General features: G+C 40.4%; 1 protein-coding gene across 1 annotated transcript in view; it reads left to right on the forward strand.

The window, feature by feature from the left end:
* The first annotated feature begins 28 nt into the window (after window positions 1-28).
* The window catches only part of fxyd1 (FXYD domain containing ion transport regulator 1 (phospholemman)), a 21371-nt gene continuing 80 nt past the window's right edge, over window positions 29-21319 (forward strand). The window contains exons 1-8 of the mRNA XM_017708761.2: window positions 29-183; window positions 13711-13760; window positions 16029-16061; window positions 16152-16175; window positions 16287-16361; window positions 16465-16501; window positions 18079-18128; window positions 20744-21319. The exon at window positions 20744-21319 is cut by the window's right edge and continues 80 nt beyond it. Coding sequence (XP_017564250.1) covers window positions 13727-13760; window positions 16029-16061; window positions 16152-16175; window positions 16287-16361; window positions 16465-16501; window positions 18079-18128; window positions 20744-20763 — 273 coding nt within the window. The 5' untranslated portion in view covers window positions 29-183; window positions 13711-13726 and the 3' untranslated portion in view covers window positions 20764-21319. The remainder of the gene's footprint in view (window positions 184-13710; window positions 13761-16028; window positions 16062-16151; window positions 16176-16286; window positions 16362-16464; window positions 16502-18078; window positions 18129-20743) is intronic.

Here is a 21319-nt window from a genome sequence, read left to right on the forward strand (position 1 = left end):
CGCGCGCGACAAGCCAAAACATTAACGCTACGTTAGCCTCCTGTTCAAAACTCGGCCCCCTCAGCGAGACAGCAACCTGTGGAGGTGTCTGTGGAAAAAGGGTGTTGGTCTGACACTGAGTCGCTGAACTTATCCAACGTGTTGCTCCTCCGGGTTGGAACCATCCGTTTTTATCAGGCTGAGGTGAGTTAATAAGACCACTGTATTAACTAAGTTTAAGATTCAGTTTTCAGCTGAGCCGCGTTCATCCAACATCTGTAGCCTATAGGATCCTCATAGAGTCCCAGTGAAACAACCAGCAGCTCTTGAAGTTGTCTGTAGTGGCTTTCTGGCTGGATTTGATAGCCTCGTCACAGATTTGGTCTGTTTTAAGTAAAAGTTTAGTCGGTTTTTCCTCTTAACGTCAGCGTTAGGCTCTTTCCAACTGTTGGGCTGTAACTGTACTCACTGTACAGTGTGTCTTGTCTGAGTTGGTGACTTTTACAGACCATTTTCATGTTCATAGTTTTCCTTGTGTGGCCCAGGAAGCTTAAAACGTTAGCTGTTTAAGGGGAATCCACCAATATTTCAAAATGACTGTCTTTGAGTTGCAGAGAGTCGTTCAGAATGGTTGGATGTGAGGTGGTTCATTGTAGAGAAACATACAGACTTTTATATATATATATATATATTTTTTTACAGTGGTGGTGAATGGAACCAGATGTCTACAACACTTATATAGCCCTTTATATATACTTATATAGCCTGATTTAATATCCCAAACTACCATTGAACCTATACATGCCTTTTGGGGTTAGTTGGTAATGTTTGTGATGGTAAAATACAGATAAATCTGAAAAAGTCGGTTTTCTTTCAGGACTATTTTGCCTCACAGCACCCTGCATGTACCCCTCCACCATGACTGGATTCATCTTAAGACAGAACCTGATCTCAAAGATATCGGAAAAAAACCAACGTGTCAGATGTCAAGCCGCGTATATCTAAACATTTTATGTAATAACTTTCCGTGAAGGAGCTTCAGAGACGTTAACCCTCTTCAGGCGTCCGGCTCCTATCACCACCACTGTGAGCAATTTTGACTGGACTTCCCATTTAAATATGAAGACTCGGCCTCTCAGCCACAGCGCTCATGTGCTGATTAGTCATAGGTTAACTCAGTTTCATGAACATCAGTAACTGATCGTGTCTGGTCACCGACCAGGTTATCCTGTGAAAACCCTCCACTGGGGATGCTTTTTGATAAGACTATTGTATTTACTCCGGTGTTTCATAGTGAACGATGCTCATAGACCTGACTGTAAACTCGGCTGTGGGTAGCAACCCCTTACCTTCGCTCAGCTCCATTTACTTAAAGAGGAACCTTTCCATTTTCTCTACATTTCTGAAAAATCCCAAATGGTTGAGCTTCAACTGAAGTCCGATTGGTTCTGTGGTGAAACGCTCCGTTCTAGAAAAACAGACCAAGTCAGAATTGCTCACAGTGGTGGTGATAGGAACCAGACATCTGAAGAGTGTAATGCCTTTAAAATCTCACAGAAAGTGATGATATGAATATGCTGCCTGAAGCCCGGAGATGATGGTTTGCATTAGTTCTGATGCAAAAAATACATTTTAGGCCAAAATGTATTTTTTTTTATCTGTTCATGGTTGTGAGGTGTAAGCAGAGAGATTTTTTTTCCCGGATTTAACTACCATCATCAAGCCACGTGTAGGTCCACCAGTCATTTAGTATAATAAATAAAACGCTTCTATTTGTGTTGTGGACAGTGCGATTCCTGCTTCTCTAGTTTCCTCTACGAATCAGCTTTCACGTTTTGTTTGCTTCTCTGCGGTTGAATTATGCAGAAACTGTGAAAAAGCTGCAGAATTCCCCCTTTAGGCACAACGTTTTGATGGGTTTGGACATTTCTGAGCGTTCTTAAATTACTCGTTTTTGCTCAGGTTTGTTAGGGAAAGATCCATTTTAATCCTTCGCGTTTAGTTCCTAATTCCTTTTCTGGGTGTAACTGCATTCTGCCCGTCTGGCACCTGAGCTGCTTTACTGTGGCTCACGCCTTTCACTTCTCACTCTAGCAGTTTATTTCAGGCGAAAAGGAACCAAGAACCACCTTCAGTTCCTGTGCTGATAGATTCTGGATGTACTCAGATGTTCTACTCAGGGGAGTTTTTGGACCTCGTCCTTCATAACTCTTGTTTTTGGAAGCTTTTTCAACATTTCAACACTTTTACCTGCATATTGGATTACATTTACATCGTTTGGCTGACGCTCTTATCCAGAGCGACTTACAGTTTGATCATTTTACATGAGTAGGCGAAGGAGGTGTTAGGAGTCTTGCCCAAGGTATAGTGGAGGGTGCTTGTCCAGGTGGCGGATTGAACCCCAGTCTACAGCGTAGAAGGCAGCGGTGTTATCCACTACACTACACCAACCACTAGTTTGGTGTAGGGTTCTAGTTTACCCACCTCTGCGGCATATTAGATATCAGACATTTAGCATCATGCTGACAAAAGGCTCACCCTGGGGATTCATTGAGCCAGTTGAGGTATTCTTTTAATAGGATTAGTATTCTTAGTACTGTAAAAACATAGAAGGGCTAATATTTGTAACATCCAGATGTTCCTGTTTTGCCCCTTTTCAGCAAAGCTCTTCCTCTTCCAATGCAAACATTGCTTAATGCCCACTTATGAGCTGGCCTGTTGGAGCTCCAGTCCACATGCCCTAAAAACACACATTATTTGCCCTGCACTCAGTACCTACCTCAAAAAGCTGGAACACTGTATAGGAGGAAAATATAAAAAAAGGCAAAAAAAACACAAAAGCTTAATGTTTACATTATTCTCTCTTATACTGAGCTGTATTACACAGAATACATTCATTGGCTGTACAGTGAAGCTTCTGAGCGTGGCTGTCCAGCGTGCTCTTGGAAAAAAGGCCTCTGTTTCCTTTAGAAGTTGAGAAGGGAGAGACTGAGGACGAGAAGAATGAGTCATGCCACTAATATGTTCCCTTCCCTTATTCATCCAGCTAGCAAGCACATGGCGAGCGTGGTGGGCGTCACGCTACTGAACTGCGACAGCAGCGTGAAACATGAGGATTTGTGCTTTGAAAATGGCTCCTTTCAAAGGATAAACACGTCCAAAGAGTCAGTTCATAGGGTAAAGTAAACATTCTCTGCTTAACACTCTGTTGGCCCGTTCACATCCGACCAAAATACACAGGACGTGATCTATTTGGTCTGAAAAGAAGTTATTTTGTATAGTTATGCAGGATGAATATCTATATTTATTATATTCAGATTTCCTGACCAAACGACCAGATTTAAAGGAGCAGTCTGGCCATCCGAAAAATCTCTCTACATCAGTGGCTTTGCTCGCAACGTCTTTATGTATCTGAACCTCTTCATTTTCCGTGTCAGTGTCCGCTTTTTTTTCCAAAAGATAATAATATATGACATGCGTCAGATTATTCAACAATGCCTCTTTAATGTGAAACAGTTTGCAGTGCATTTATATAAATTTCGTTTGAGTTTCTTTTTGCCCCCAAAAGTCTAAAAATGTCAAGTGGTGCAATCCTTCAGCCACACGCGTTGATTAAGTCAACTGTCAAGACGTTTTTGTAAGAATCTAAGTGAAACATTTTGGCCTGACGTTTGAAAAGTTTAAAATAGAAACCATTTTGCAAAATAGGCCAGTTTTAAAAGTACTCAGCTCCCTGGAAAAAACCTTTGTCCTCAGGTTCTTAATTTGTCAGTTGTCAGGCGGCACAACGAAAACAAAGGACTTTTATTTTGACATGCATTTACAAAAGGTAGGCCAGAGCGTTGCTTTAAAAAAGAAAACCAAGTGACCTTCTTGGTGCAACCAAGAATTTATATAATTTATTTGTTTATTTGTTTAATTTTTTTGTGTCTTGGTGAGAATGGTCAGGTGGTATAACCTCAGAAAAAAAAGTGTAATTACTATAATAGTGTTTATTTATTTGGAAAAAAAAAAAAAAGTACAAACTCAATTTCAAGGCTAGATCCTGTGTAATTTGACATTAGTCTGAAAAGTCAGGTGGCAAAAAAGTGTGAAGTAAGTCAAATGGTGGGATTTTTACATAGTAGTGTTTACAGCGTAGTGGTTAGCACCTCTGCCTTCAACACTAGACAGGGTTCAATCCCCACCTGGGCAAACACCCTACACTATACCAATAAGAGTCCTTGGGCAGGACTCCTAACACTGCCTTGGCCTTCCTGTGTAAAATGATCAAATTGTAAGTCGCTCTGGATTAGAGGGTCAGCCAAATGCCTAAAATGTAAAGTGGTGGGATCAAACACTGTTAGCTATGAAACTAGTAATTGTGTCCAGACACTGTCCAGTCCTGCTGTGTCTGTCACTGCTTAGCTTAGCATGACTGTACAAGAGCTGAACCATCAAAGTGAAAAATGATGACCTGAAAACATGGCTGCAGTTACACTGCACGTGTATTGACTACAACATTTGTCCTCTCACACAGTACTGGCTAATTTTGTCAGCTTGGGTGGGCAAAGTGTGTATGTGAGGGTTATGTGACGATGTGTGTGTGTGTGGTCTCGCTGCCTTATACTTCAGTGTGCTGCAGGCTATTCTCAGTAGCTGAGTTTTGTTCCTGATTTAGACTCGCTCTGAATTCCTCTGTACATGTGCCACAACCTTTGTCCACTGTGTGATCATTTTGTGTGTGTGTGTGTGTGTGTGTGCATCTGACAAGGTGAATGGAATCAACTGCACACTACATTACAAGGTCACACAAATGCACATGCTGATAATTTCACACTCATACGCACACACACACACACACACACACACACACACACTTTTTCTGTTGGGGATAAAGCTTGAACACACACACATCTCGCTTTGGGCATTTAGCATTCGGCAAATACACCAACATGAGTGTCCTTAAGGGTTTAGTATTTATGCTCATGGATCTCCAAGCCCACATGATTATACCACTGAATGAATGTACCATGAGTGTAGGGCCAACTGGCTATGTGCCCTCAGACAAGCCCTTAGATCTCCAGGCCTGACAAACCGCTGGGATGCCAAGAGGCTGCAGGTCCGTTTTTTTCCTCATATATTCATGAAGGTAATATCGGGTCAAGCGAAGCATTAGGGCATCTACTAAACCTCTCTGAAATCGGCCTTTTTAATGCCAGGGGAATTCCTTAAAGAGGAATTCTACCAAATTGCTGCATAATTAAAACACTGAGATGTAAACAGTCATTTGTAATGGCTTGAAGTGAAACAGTGTTCTGCAAAGAAATGCACCAGCTCAGATTTCTTTACAGAGAATCGTTGGACCTACACAAATTGTAGACGTCATGTTGATAATAATATCAAAATGTTTTCTTTTACTTCTGTTTTGCCTTACAACACCTTGCATGTGCCACTTCACTGGGAATTGATTTTAAAGATATGTTTTAGGTCAAAACATATCAGCGGTGTATCAGAGTTATTGTAAAACAATGCCTAAGGCATCAGGCAACATATTTGCCGTGATTGCATATGGAAACTTTCAGAGAGGGAGCTTTGGGAGGCATTCAGCTCTTCAGACGTCTTGTTTCTATCACCTGCGCTGTGGACAATTCACTGATTTCTCATTTCACATCAAACCACTCTGAATAACTTTTCAGTTTGGACCGTTTAATTGTGCTGAAATGTAAAAAAAAGGAAATTTAAATACATTAATTTGATGCTTAGTTGTTCTGACAGATTGCAATACGCTACAGGAAGTGTAGAGGGCGATGTGGCTTTTAATAAGAGAATATGCTTTGCATGCATTGATGCCAGTGCTGTAAGAACGTGAGAGGAAACAGCAGACAGCATATAGACTCAATTAGTCGACATGTATAATAATAACTGATGGATTAATCAGTCATATAAATAATTATTAGTGTAATGGTTATAATCAAGTTCTCTGTCTGCTGTTCTTAGCGTCACCACACCATGAAACTACCGCTAGCCTCCTTGGTGTCCTCTGTAGTGTCTGTATCACAGTGATGTAACCTGGAGTCAAACACGTGGAAGCAGAAAGCAAAGTTCTGGTTCTAATGTGCTCCACCTGGAGCTGTTGTTTGTACTTACACCAGTGGCACAGTCTATAATGCCAATGAGTTTATCCTCTGCAGGCTAGTGGGTCACATTGGAGTGTTTTTGTGGAGCTGGCCAAAGCAAAGAATTTGGTGTGGTGAATTTCTGTGAATGGACCAATTTGGGCTGTTAGTTTCCAGAGGTTAACTGAAGGTCGGGGATATTAGAACCTGCATGTCAAATCAAATTGAAAAGAACTTGCATGTCAAATCAAATCAAACTGATGTCACAAAGCAGCTTCAAAGAAATCCAGTTTCAACATGAATGTAAAAACCCCCAGGTGAGCAAGCCAGGGGCGACAGTGGCAAGGAAAAACCTTGGGAGGAACCAGGCTCACAAGGGGGCACCTATCCTCCTCTGGTCAAACTACCTACAACGTTATTGTAATACTAATATTAATAGCAGTAGTATTAGTAGTAGTAGTAATAGCTAGGAGTCCATGAAAACGTCAATGTACGCTGGGCAGCTAGTCCAGGGCAGGTGGTGGTAGCTTGGGCGTGGGCAGCTGGTCTGAAGCGGGTAGCAGGAGAACTCGACAGTCAGTCATCCATCAGTGTCCGGCCGGACAGGTGGGCAGTCATTTACTGGGGGGGAAGGTAGGGAGATGGAATTCTGTTTGTTTCATTTCAAACATCTAACTTCCTCATCCTTTCAAAAGCAAATGTTTTGTTCACTGTACAGCCCCCATATTCATATACTGACACTGACAAAATATAGACCACCTGACCAGAAGAAAGTTTCCAGGGCGGTAAATCCCAGGAAGGATGAACTGTCTGAATGAATTAGACTGAAGGTATTTAGTAAATGTGACAAGATTAGACTTGGCCCATCATCTGATCAGGAGAGATCATAAGGTGGATGGGGAGTGGTGGGGTAGTGGGACATTTTAGCCTAGGGGGCTCCTTCCCCCAGTTTATCCTATTTTATTACTGTCCTGTGAGATGCTGTTTGCCAATATTATCAGGTGACCGTTTAACACATTTTGCAGTTTCTTCACTTTTTAAATTTTTGAAAGTGTTTTTTTTATGTTGAAGTTGAACTTCTTGACTCTTAATCGACTGAATTACTAAACCACTGAGCACACACACACACACACACACACACACACACACACACACACAGGACTGCCAAGTGTATTTATATTAGAGGGCACAGCAGTCTGATGTTTGCTTTTGAAAGGTCTTTTGAGGCAACTATGACCTGCAGGGCCTATGAACTGTAGGGTTGGCTTCTTTTTATTTCTCTCTGAGTGTTTTCAGGGAATTGTGCTTTGAAGCCCTCCACTGGAACCTATGACTTCCCACACCAACCACTGCTACTCCCTCTGTTCAGACGCTGTATTATGGAAAAGAAACTCAGAAGAAGAAGACAACACCGGTTATTTTGGGCAGGGAACTAGCTGAATGGCTGACCAAGGCCCATTTTAATGACGGGGAATATATTCTGTTTATTTGTCCCGTTGAAGTCCACTTATAGCGTTTGTGTTGATTTATGTACCAACACAATCAAATGCCCATTCGGGCCTCTCTTTATCCTCGGCAGTTCAGCCCGTTTTTGCTAATACGCCTGTAAGACTGGGTTGAAATCAATGAAACAAACTGTTATGGTCAGACTGAAATCCGAAGGGACATTGGAAAAAATCAACATCTGTCCAGTATTTTTGGATATCTGAATCCTTTGGAAGGCTGCAGTGATTCTTTTGCTTCTTGACATCCAGAAACATCACAAGATTGCCTCTTCTTCCAACCCCAGTAACTCTCCTACAGACGGCCTGCAGTGACAACACTCCTTCATTAAATTACTTCATGTCGTCCTTTACAAATTCAACCTGATTGGGTGGGCTTTTGTACATTTATGGTTGTGGTATCATATCCATGAATTCAAAACTGGCTGTTTTTGTGGCTTTTCGATTATGGGCTGGGGCATCAACTGAACGTTGTAGATCAATGTTCACAGAAGAAAACTGGATTTTCTCATGAGGTGAGTATCTCAATAAGTACTGATTTTGTCCCAAGTTCTTCTTTGTTCTTTAGGTTTGCTTTTTGATCACTGTCTGTCATGTTTGATCAAATACAATCAGGTAAAAATATAATAAGTTATTAAATTGGAGATTCCATTGTCTTTTTATTGAGGGACGTATAACAGCTCCTGCTTAGGGTTTAATTTACAACCATACAAAGAGAATAAGAGGCCTCAGAAGCCTGTAAAGCGCAGCATGGAGAAATTCTCTGTTTGTTCTCCAGGGTGTGAAGATATGGTTGAGAGCTCAAGCTGATAAGCGAAAGCACACAAAGGAACACAGATAGAGAGGTGGTGGGTAGACTGGGCAAATACACCAAAGGCTACTGCTGCTGCAAAGATGAGTCCCTGCTGATCAGAACCACAGAAAGGAAAGAGCGTGAACTGTTGTAGAGGAGGAAATGCACGTCAAACCAGTCGGCCAGAGCTTCTGAAACAAATCTCTGATTCTTCCTCTGCCTCGACTGTGCGCTGGCAGCCCAACGTGACTACGAGAGAACACAACACTCTCATTATTAGAGCTCCGCACCCTGGCTTATACTGCCTGGTAAGGGGGACTGGCAGGGCTTCCAGGGTTGGCAGGCTTGGATACAGTGTGGAGTTTATCTTCCTCGTTCTCTCTCGCTAAACTCCACCTCACTTAGCATTTCCACTGAAACATGACCCCAAAGGTCCTACATAATGGGAGTAATCATGTATCTTCTCTAGAATCTCCAACCGCCAAGGTTTGCTTTTACATTTTATCACACAAAAGCCGCCAAACAGACGTTTCGGTACACTGTTGTTTGCCTTTTGGTTCTCTTCCAGGCAGTTCTCCAAGAAGGAAAAAATGTAGAATATTTCCAAGGCTGTGGAGAATTGCCAGTTTTCACTTAAAGTGCATTCTGTTCATTGCACCCTAAATGCTCAGGCGTTTGTCAAATCTATTTTGAGGGATGGATTGTCCAAACAGTGACTCGAGCGCTCTGATGTTGAGAAGCACCCGAAAAATGAAACAATTTGAAAGAGCAATGAGAATGAATGAAGTTCCCGGTCATTGAGATGTAAACATTTGGAGTGGTTTGATGTGAAATGGCACACAATAGGGAAGTTACTCAGATTTCTTTCCAGTGGTGGTCATAGTAACCATGGGTCTCAAAGTCTACAACACAAAAATAGACATTTTATTTTCTATCCAAAACAAGCAGAGAACATACACATCTTTGGATGTTCTATATGTTGATGATAAATTGCACACTTAAAATAGTGAAAAAAAATGGTTCTATATAACCATTAACACTCAAAGAACCCAGTGCATGATGAAATGGTTCTTTGCATCATGAAAGCGTTCCTCAGATTGATGGAGAACGTGCTGCAGACGGTTGAAACAGGTGCAAGCTTGACATTTGTAACCATAGTAGAACAATTTTTGGTGCCAAATAGAACCCCTTTCAAAGAATCATCTACAGCACACTCTCCAACAATCTGAAGAACTCTTTCATGATGCAAAGATCTCTTTAATCAAGGGATTTTTGAGTAGTAATGGTTCTAGAACTATTTTCGTTACTGAAGAACCCATGAAGAAGCATCTTTTTTAAGAGTGTAGTGGTAAAATGCACTTTGTCTGGGGACTGCACCCTGCATGTACCTCTCCGCCACCTTCTACTGTAAAACAGTATCTCAGGCAACGCATTCCTAGCCATTCTATGTAATAACTTTCTGTAAAGTAGCTTTTAGAGGCATTAAACTGTCCTGTCGTCACTGCTGTGAAGTTCTGTCAGATCAGCATGTTTCACATTAAACCATTCTGCACGACTTTGTCTCCATCTTCGTGATTTTATGATGTGGTTTTCTGCCAAACCAGTGAAATTCCCCTTTAAAAAGAAGGTCAACAGAACCATTTACAAAAATGGCTTCTTATCGTCCTCCGGCCGCATTGTAAAAAACACAGAGCAAGTACTTGGAGTGCTGCCCACATTCTCTTTGGCGTCCTCTCCCACAATGTTGTTGCCTGGGAGAGAAGAAAGCCTGCTAGCTGGTGTAATTATGACTTCAGAGGAAATGAAAAGGGCCTGGATCATCCTGAGCTCCGTCAGCAAAGTTCAGGCCGGGTTTCATTTCAGAGAACAAAAGAAAGACGGACCCACGTTTCGGGTTTCCATTGTGACTAGAGCACGCCCCAGCTCACCTAGCACGTTGGAACACAGACACTGATTTGCCTTCACTTTGCATTAGCAAAGCAATCGAACTGCCTACACTGTTGGAAATAAAGGTGCTGTGCAGGGACGTTTTCCAGTCATCGTGGTACAAACAATGTAAATGTTCCCTCAAAGGTACAGCAGTGGTTTCAAGGTCCAGTTGTGCACCTTAAATGCGTTTCTCTCAGGTGAAAAGTTCGGATTTGTCTGTTTTAAATCAGAACAATAAAATAAAAGCCTGGAGGCGAGGCAGGGCGTGTGGAGTCAGTACAGCTTAGAAAACATCATTTCAATGGATTATGGAACATTATTGTTCCCTGACTAAAGGTGCTGAGATGGACCCTTGAGGGGACCACCCCAGTGATAGGAGCAGAACTTTAATATCTTTTTTTTTCCCTGAAAGTAGAAATCAATCAGAAGTAAAGAAATGAAGTTTCCTTATTAGTAGAAGATACAGAGCAATGTCTGCCAGTCTCAGACTCCACGGATTAACTAAATCTCCTCAACACTCCCCCGAAAATCCCCAAATTAGCTGCTGCCTTTTTCCCCAGGGAGCTCTGGACAGACCTGCTATGATCAAAGACTCGAAATATTGGACTTTATTTCAGCTCAGCATGTCTGTGGAGATCCCATTATGTCGTTCCCTCCCTGTCCACACGGCTGCAAACAGGGGGGGTCAGCATAGTACAGTGTTACATCAGCGCATGGTAGACTGGATGGGAGTTGCCATTTTCTTTGGTTCTTTAAGTGTTATGGAAATTTACAGGGCTCAGTTGCACAAGGGCTCTACTTCAGCATGTTCTCACCATGCGTTGTTACCTACAGACCTGACATTTATACCACAGCGAAAACTTTAAATTCAAAATGTGTTAAGCATTGAGTTTGTTTTATCGCTGAAGTTCATTTTTAGTCAGAAAGCTAAACTGATATTCTGTATAAAGGATTCTGTGGTCACATCAGTGTTGTCCAAGTTGCTTAACATGGCAACATATTTTAAATGAAGCCAAATAAAAGAACAATATATAATAAATTAGTTATACATTCTTCATCTATTGTTATTATATTGTTATTATAACATATCGCCACTGTCGAAACAAAACCTTGTATCTCTATTTTTGTTGTTTTTCAGTTTTTGACATAATTTAAAAATGCCTGTTGTCCTTTACATTGTGTGGACATTTCATGATGAATGGACCAAAAGAAATGACCCAAAATGGCTTGGACAGAAGTCTGGTTCAATTGACTTACATTACAAGTAAAGTGTGTTTTTTGCTTCTCCTATAAAGTCATCATTTTGTAGAGGTTCCAACAGAAGCAATATAATAATGGGAAATATAATAGTTATTTGGGGCAGTTGTGGGCTGGAGGTTAGGGAACTGGCCCTGTGACCGGAAGGTCACCGGTTCGATCCCCAGCGCTAACAGTCCATGACTGAGGTGTCCTTGAGCAAGACACCTAACCCCCAACTGCTCCTCTGGGTGCCGTGGATAGGGCTGCCCACCGCTCCGGGCAAGTGTGCTCACTGCCCCCTAGTGTGTGTGTCTATTCACTAGTGTGTATGTGGTGTTTTACTTCATGAATTGGTTTAATGCGGAGGTAGAATTTCCCCGCTGTGGGATTAAGTAAGTATCACTTAATTGAAGGAAACAAAGTTGTATTATATTTATTTTGGTATGCACAGTGATGTGCAAAAGTCAGAGACCACCCATTCATTTATTGAAGTTTTTCTTTTTCCAGCAACAGGAAAAAAAAGAAGGAAAACATTAACGGTTAAATATAATATCTAAACTTTCCAGTATTTATTGCGTCCACCCTTAGTGTTTACTACAGCTTCCATCCTTTTCAGGGAATCCGCTTGCAGTTTTTCGAAGGAATCTGCAGGAATATTATTTCACACCTCCGAAGTTCAGTCTTAGAAGTTGGTTTAGCATTTTCTCCTGCTTACGATCCAAATAATCTCAACCAAATCCAGTGATGCCGAGGTCTGGCCTCTGAGAACAGCAGCAGCTTCTTTCCTTTTCTCAGTAAGAGCGTCTTGAAGTGCCTTCTCCCAGTGGAAGGATGGACAGGAACACCTGTGACTTTTTCCAGATCTGAGACCAAAGTGGAGCTTGAATTTCTCCCCTCTCTTACAGATAAAAGTCCTTTTATGCGGTGGTCTCCCAGGCGTTTGTGGTTGTTGGGGGTCCCATTTTAATAACATTTTGGTGCTCCAGTTTTGAAAACTCCTGTTTTTTTTTATCACTTGTTTTTCTCTGGGTTTCCTCTTCCTCATGCAAGTGGGTTCTGTTACAGCTATTTCTCCTCCGAAATAAATACCTTTCTTAACGGCTGATTTGACTGGAAATTAAATAAATTAAGAGTGGTGACTTCAGCACAGTACTGTATATATTATGTATATATTAAATGGAGGCTTAGTCTATTATTCAGTTGTTTATCTTAACTTTAACTTATTGAAATGTGCGTTATCTAGTTATGCGAGTGACAGTAAAGTTTATGGACTTAATATTTCGGTAATAAACTTCAATCAGTTTAAAATCGTCACTGGACACCTTGGGCCAAGCTTTTATTTTTTACTTGTTGTTATGGCAAAGCTGTGTATCTCCATTTTTACCCTTTTCCAACAAAACTGTGAAAACGGCTTCAGTTTACATTGTACAAAAACTTGGTGAACGGACCAACAGAAATGGACTAAAATGACTTGGAATGAAATCTTCTCACATTGACTTCCATTATAAATTAAGAATATTTTTACATCTCTGGTTAAATGACCATTTTGGAGATATTTGTCCCAACGGTGTTAAAAAAGCTGGTTTATTTCAGGCATTTTTTTTCCCGAGTGTACTGACTGTTCCGTTCTTGTCTCTATATGTCCTGTTATGTACAGTTGATTGGACGTATGCTCCGACTACTGAAGACTGAGGCCCAGTTGCTGATGACCGCAGCAGTACTTTCTAAAACTCCATCTAAACCTGCATGCTCACTCTTCCAGTTTCTGTTTGCTTGTTTTGTCTGCACATCTCAAAGTCTGATCCAGCGGCCCAGGCCAAACCTTTGCCAGGATACTGTTAACATTTGAACTGGTATCAGCCAGCCCTGAGTTCAGCTGGCTGCTATGTGTTACCCCAGTTTGAAGCATGTTTAATCCAATCAGACAGATTGCAGAGCAGAGGTAATTTCATTTGCGCTGTTGTACGTGTTGTTTGAGTGAAGCCAGGAGTGGGCAATTATTCAGAGGTTTGGAAGGTCAGTGTTATATATTTAGAGCTTAAGTGGCTTTTGAGATACATCAGGAATCAGCTTTCGGACACAGGGGTTACGCGATACGCTTCGCTGTTGTTACAGAATCACTAGGCCGTATTGTAATAGCTGTTTCTAATGAGACCTTTCCTGTTTTTAGGTGAAGACACGTAGCCATGGCACGGATTTTGGCAATGGTCTTCGTTACATGTGAGTAATTATGTTTTTACCCAGATATGTGTCTCATTAAATGGTAGATTGAGGTGCAACTGTGTCTGTTTGTTGGGTGGGTTTAGTAATCACTTACAGAGAGGCAGTGCTGCATCTAGTGTCCTCACTGGTATGTCTGAATGAAAAACAAGGCCAAAGGGCACTTAAACTGGCCCGCTGATTGCCGTCAAGCTATTTTGAGGTCATAAGAACTGCAGAATTAAAAGACAGGTGAATATGAGTAGAACCTTGTAGAGAACGTTTACATGTTCTTGAGTAATCAGATGACGGGGAAACTCCTGGTCTACATGAGTCAGACAGTGATCAGATTTCTGCTTCAGAGAATTCAGAGAAGACGACGTAAAATTTCATACTGCGGCTTTTTTTAAACAAACATCGCCCCACTTGATCTGGAAATATGAACATGCATCATCTAGAAGATGAAGAATATTAAAATCCTTTATTTCGTGTTTGGTTTCACCGCCACTCCAGCAGTATTTTGCTGCCATCTGGCAATGTCCGCCATCTGTTCTCACATATGCAAAGACTAAGAAATCCGAAAGAAATCAGAGTAAGAGTTCTCATGCTCTGAGAAATCTGATTACTGAGCTAAAATCCAGCTCTCCTTATCAGATTCCTAGATCAATGACATTTACATGACCAATTGAATAATTGGATAACTGCAGAAATCCGATTATAGAGTACATATAAACACACCCAGTGTTTAGTGTGTCCACCCTTAGCCTTCATTGCAGCTTCCATTCTTTTTAGTAGACCTGCTTTCAGTTTTTCAAATAATTTTGCAGAGATGAATTTCAGTCTTAACACACAGTGCTACATAATTCAGGTAATCCAAATGTTTTCCAGTGTTTTAGTGTAAACTTTCTTCTTTCTTTTTCTTAACAAGTGCTTATTGACAGCTACACATCCTTTCAGACTCATAGTGCTGAGTTGAGGAACGTGTTTGTAGACTTTTAAAAATCGTTTAAATGTTTTGCTGGAGGAAAACAACTTGTACAAATGAGTATTTAGAAAAGTACAAAAGTTCCGAATCAGTGTACAAAGTTTGAAATCTGTGTTTTCAATAATATGAACTGCTTTGCAGGTATAAAAGACTGTTTATAAAAAGTAGATGTGGGCGATATGGGCAAAAGTATAACTGTGATACTTCAAGAAATTTGAACAATACATGACACGCCATGATATTTGTTTCTTTCATACATCTAAACAGTTGGAATGGAGTAAACAGAAACAGTAGTGCTACATTAGAAATAGATATTTTATAGATATATAAATTAGAAATACTATAAAAAACTGATTTTTATTCAGTGCTTGGCATACGGTGTTGCACTAAATCCAGTTAAATGGGACTTATTGTGTTCTCTTTATAATGAAACATGCAGTCGGTCAGTGTTTTAAGTTACTGATTATAAACATGACATGTTCAGAGAAGCATTTTGTGTTGTATTGTGACATAATTTATCACAATAAGGATATATATTGTCTTTTTGCCGTCAAATTCTAATATGTGACTTCTGTGCAATTTATGTAAATAAAACTGAAGAAATGTTCTATCCAGAATGTCCAGAATGATGATCAGAGAAGATTGTAAAATGATTTAATTAATTTTGAATAAACTTTAGTTTCATCAAATTTCAGAAGTGATCAAATCTCGAGGAAGATAAAAAAAATGCTGATTAAAAATGAATGTCAATAAATAATAACAGCATATTATTATATAGTATTTAATAAATTCGTATGCACAGAATTTCTTGAAATACTGAATAAATATTTTAAAATACATTTTGGTGAGTAGTTCATAATCTAAATCCACATGGTGTATCTTATTAAAATAAAGTGAAAAATGATTAATATGGCAAAAGATTTGAATTTTATGAAAGCTAGTGTAACCGCCGTTATATATGTAAAAGTTTAGACTCCCCTATTTAAATGACGCTTTGTTGATTTTCTGAGTGAAACTTCGTCTATCAGGAAAACGTATTAATGTACAGTTACTGTTTATTTTCGGTATTTAATATTTTGGACAGACATAAAATGTGGCAGAAAAATGCCAAATTTAAGTTCCCAAGTAAGCTTAAATTTAAGTAAAGGATATTTTAACACATTTGCAACTGGAAAAAATGCAAGGGGGCCCAAATTTGGCACGTTGAAATGGCTTTTAACTTTTAAACATTTAATTCCTCATGTTTTAAACCATGACCTGTTCATAATAGATGTCATTTTAACTGCTAATCTGCTCATTTACAGTTGTGTCCCTCGTTTTGGCCGAGGACCAGCAAAGTAAGACATTCATTTATTTATCCATGTATTTCTAGTCAAGGATTGCTACCTGAAGTTGTATTAAACCTGTTCTTTGGTTCATATTTACAGCAGAGGATGATCCGTTCACATTCGGTGAGTACATTATTTTTCTCTTCCCTACATTCAAGCTTAACAAAGCTAATCAATAGCTGAACCGATCAGTGAAATACAAGAATAAACAAACCTCTCTCGTCCTTTCTACAGACTATCATCGGCTTCGTGTTGGAGGGCTGATCCTGGCGGCAGTCTTGTGTCTGATTGGCATCACTATTCTCCTCAGTGAGTTTTCACTCATTCTCCGCTGGATTTTACACTAACGTCCATGCAGTATGTGCACACGTCCTTTGGTCTTCACCTAAAGATCCGTAATGCTCTTTTACAGGTGGCCACTGCAGATGCAAATTCAACCAGGATAAGAGGTACGATTACAAGACTATATTGCGTCCGTCATAAGAAAACCTCATATTCCAGAAATTTTACAAGAGAAGAAAAAGATTGTTAATGTACCCTCCATTGTTTGCGCTATACAACGCAATTTCATGTGTTGAGGTTGCTCAGACTTTTTTCTACAATAATGTTGTATAATATTTCAATGGAAAAATTGGAAGTGAAGTAGATTTTCATCTTTGTAAATAAGCAAGCAAGCCAGCATTTATAAAGGTGTTTTTATTGTGTTTAAATGGTAGTTTTCCATGATTTTTGCTATAAAGAAAGCTGCAATTGTCTGATTTATCCCGGCATGGCCACCTTTGTGGAGAGCTGTGAGAAGTTTTCACAACGAGGGCTTCTCACTTCTCCTCTCTTACCCCTCATTGCTCGTTAGGAGTCACAACTTGTCAAATTTGAGTGCTATTGAGACGGGATTAGGTCTACATGAGGAGCTGAGGTAAAGCTATTTGTACAGGCATAAGCCTTGCAAATAGGTTATGTTAATCTCATGTTGAAATGTCAGTAGAAACACTACTATATTCGCAGGGAAATTATTTACTCATGTTCTCTGTGGCACAAATCAAGCGAACATGCTGTCCTCCCTCACATGTACAACTCAGAATAATAAAACTCCAGAAAAAAGTTTGATTTTATGTGCCGATGGTGACTGCTGCCTGTGAATTCCCAGGCTAACGGCAGTGCTATTGACAGAGGCTTAGTTCCGGGGTCGGCAACCCAAATGTTAAGAAGAGCTATTCTGTCCTTTCGACGAAAATCTAACCATCTTGGGAGCCACAATATTTTATGTCGAGCTTTGCATCTTTTTAGCGTTTGGCAGTTTCATTCGTCTCTACGTTATCAGTGTTGGTTTTAAATCTTTCTCCTTGCCTTTTCGTTAGATGTTAAGCTAGGCGTGACTGTTATCTGTGTTGCTATGGTGATCAGCGCTCTGTTGATTTTCAGGGTTAAAGGGTGAATTAGCAGTTCTACATTAACTCCAGCGTTTAAGACCATTTACTGTTAAAACTGTGTTAGAACGATTAGCATATCTTTTTATTACCAAGGTTTTTATTTATTACCAAGGTTAGTTTTTAGCTAAAAATCCAATTCTGCTGTGAAGCCACAACGGGGCAGTAAAAGAGCTGCATGTTGCCGACCCCTGGCTTAAGGTAAATGGAATAACAGCTAAATTAGATGCATTGACATGTTTTCTGGATTGAAGGCAGTGCATAAATCACACAGCCATCAATACAGAGACATCCTGTCTAAATTGCCATTACCCCATGATAAATCATGCCTGGATAATACTTTAATGACCCATTGGTTTCCTAGTCAATCTGATAAGAGTTACAAAAATATTTTATTGATTTATTTAATTTGAAACATTTGAGTCAGCATCCATACTGATGATGTCCACTAGGAGGCCTGCACAAAAAAAATCTTAATCATGTATTAATGAAGGGAAAGGTGGTTTTCAAGCGGTGTTTAAAAAATAAATGGATTTTTTCATCCATGACTTATTTATTGCATTGTGTTGTACGTCTAATCACCCAATTTGCTTCTATAGGAGGAGGACAGGCAGTAACACCGCTACCCAACAGATGCTCAATGACACAGGTACAGCCGCTCTCAACTCATAACTGAACTCAATTTTTTCTTTGTATTGATTGGTGGTAGAATATATAATGCAAGCAGTTTAATTATGCTACATGCAGTAATTAATAACTAATACAAGTGCAAAACGTGGCTGATATTACTATATTATTACTCCTAATACTTTACATTTACAAAATGTAACATTGCTCTCCACAGAGAAGCGATTGTTTCCCTTTTTTTCTTATATTAATTTGTTAAAGTAGTAAATAATGCATGCATTTTAAACACAGTGGCTGAACATGCTGTAGTTATTTATTACTATAAATAACTTTAGCCTCTATAGCACAGATGCTTTTATCCCTTGTGTGAATAACCTGTAGTAAACTGATCTAGTCCGACGTGACGCAGTGGTTGGTTCGAGCGGTTGGTGGGGTCTCCTGAGTATAGGCTCCATCTGCTGAGTAGTGTTTTGCCAGTGCTCCTGTGATGCACTCGTAAACAATACGCAGGAGCTCAGCACCGGGGCCGTATGGCCTGTCTCCACGGAGCTCTTACAGTTTCCAGGATGACTCATTCATTCTCTCCTTTGCTCCTGAGAGAGAGAGGAGAGGCGTGGATTTACAGCAGTGATGTTGTGTATGTGATAGACTTACACTACTGTTACATTGTGCATCTACACCGATCTGACATAGCATCATGACCACCTCCTTGTTTCTACGCTCATTGTCCATTTTATCAGCTCCACTTACTGTATAGCTGCACTTTGTAGTTCTACAGTTACAGACTGTAGTCCATCTGTTTCTCTGATACTCTGTTACCCTGTTCTTCAGTGGGCAGGACCCCCATGGCAGAGCAGGTACTATTAGGGTGGTGGATCATTCTCAGCACCGCAGTATCTGACATGCTGGTTTAAGTGGATCAGACATCAGACACAGCAGTGCTGCTGGAGTTTTTAAACACCTCAGTGTCACTGCTGGACTGAGAATAGTCCACCAACCAAAAATATCCAGCCAAGACTGTCCTGTGGGCAGCGTGCGGTGACCACTGATGAGGATGACCAGCACACACTACAGCAGCAGATGAGCTGTCGTCTCTGACTTTACATCTACAAGGTAGAAGGGCTGACAAGGTAGGAGTGTCTAGTAGAGTGGGCAGTGAGCGGACAGTGTTTAAAAGCTCCAGCAGCACTGCTGTCCGAGCCACTCGTACCAGCACAACATGTTGTTGAGGTTACTGAGTGTTTAATTCATCTAAAAAGGACACTCAAAGTAAAGTGTCACCACCTGGTGACCAAATCCAGGCAGATACTGTGATAAATGTTTACTTGAGATACTGAATAAAACTTCTTAAAATACTTTGATCTCTCATGTATCTCTACTTATTTCATGGAACCCCCTACGTTCACTAATAATCATGAGTCTGCAGCTGTTGCTAGCGTGGCCACGTCATTCGCTCTCTAACCCTCCCGGAACTCCTCCCTTTCACCCGGAGTGTCCAAACAAGCCAACCTGCACCACCGCGCTTCTCTGAATCCCGCCTCCTGTGTTGCACATCGTCACGATGGCTTTTAAGCCACACCTCCACAGCTCCGGGTCAGTCTGTTGTTGTAATCCATATTAAGCTACAGGAAATGGTGTCCTGCCTGAACAAGCACAATGGAAATGTGCTTTCAGTTTGTCTCATAGAGATATGGTTAAAGCGATAGTTCAGAGAAAAAACTTTCACCTCTGTTTCAAATTGTCCTCTTATGCCAAATTTAGTCAGCAGTTAACAGTTTACATTACGTGTTACGTTTCTTTTACATTTCTTATTTTAATTAAGTCAGTTGTTTTTGCCATCACTGGCCCACCTTTTAACCAAAAAACTACAAGCAGTGTATCAGCTTTGCGTCCTGTGGATGTTAATGTATGGTAGGTTAAGCTTGGTAGAAATAAAAAGGCCGTCCAGCTGATTCTGTTCACTTGAAGCTCCTGCTTTAGTGCGTCATGTGTTCCTAACAGGTTCTGCACTTATTTCCATGTTATTTTGTCACTGTAAGAAAGTGTGTGTGTGTGTGTCAGAGACTAAAACACTAAAACAGTCCAAACTACGACGTGTGTGTTCAGGTCAACTGTCTGCTCTCTCTTCTGCCTCCTGAACTGTTCAGTCACACCTCTCTGGATGTCTGTTTATACACTGGTAAAAGTGGCTTGTAAGAGCTACTTTAAAAAATTACTTCATGTAGTAACAAGCAGTTGAACTGGTTTTATTCAAATCAAAAAATGACTGGGTTGAAATTTGATTGTTCATTCAAAGTCTGTTTGTTTTTAGGTTGAATAACACTTGTAATTCACTTGTTACCACATGAAGATCTGACGAGCCACTTTTTACAGTGTATGTTCACTCACATTTACATTTATGGCATTTGGCAGACGCTCTTATCCAGAGCGACTTACAGTTTGATTATTTTATACAGGTAGGTGAAGGTGGTGTTAGGAGTCTTGCCCAAGGACTCTTCCTGGTATAGTGTAGGGTGCTACCCATGTTCAAGCACTGAATTATGATATTTCCAGATATCAGTGGACTTCTCCATTAACATGACTGTTTTGTTCTCTTTGTGAAATTATTATTCCTGTTTGCTTTCTTCTCTTTGACAGCAAGGGCCAGTGAATGCTAAGCGCCAATCGATGGCCCAGCTGCTTGGTGTCCACCGGACCGGAGGAGGAGGGAACAGTGGAGATCCTACAGTACCTTATTGCACAACAGACGTGCTGAAAACGTGCTAGTGTCTCTTTAAGGATGAGCCTGTTATATAGATGCTGTTTTTTTTTAATATTACCACCTATTTGCTGCTCACACGGCTCATTATATGGAAATGTGACGCATCACGTAGTACCTGTGTTTTGGGGCTTTTGTCTGCTATTTAATTTGTCTGGCTTTCAAAAAAAAACCATATGGCATCACCAGCTTCTGAGTTATAGTATTTCTAATATGTTTACTAAACCATTTCAGCTGTAAACACCTGCTGACCTTGTTGTTTGTCCTGATTATCGGTTTTAGCCACCCCAACAAACCTCTAACCAAAAAAGTACAAGCAGTGTATCAGCTTTGCGTCCTGTGGTTGTTAATGTATGGTAGGTTAAGCTTGGTAGAAATAAAAAGGCCGTCCAGCTGATTCTGTTCACTTGAAGCTCCTGCTTTAGTGCGTCATGTATTCCTAACAGGTTCTGCAC

This window comes from Pygocentrus nattereri, chromosome 24 (assembly GCF_015220715.1).
Source record: "Pygocentrus nattereri isolate fPygNat1 chromosome 24, fPygNat1.pri, whole genome shotgun sequence".
In the NCBI taxonomy this organism is placed as follows: Eukaryota; Metazoa; Chordata; class Actinopteri; order Characiformes; family Serrasalmidae; genus Pygocentrus; species Pygocentrus nattereri.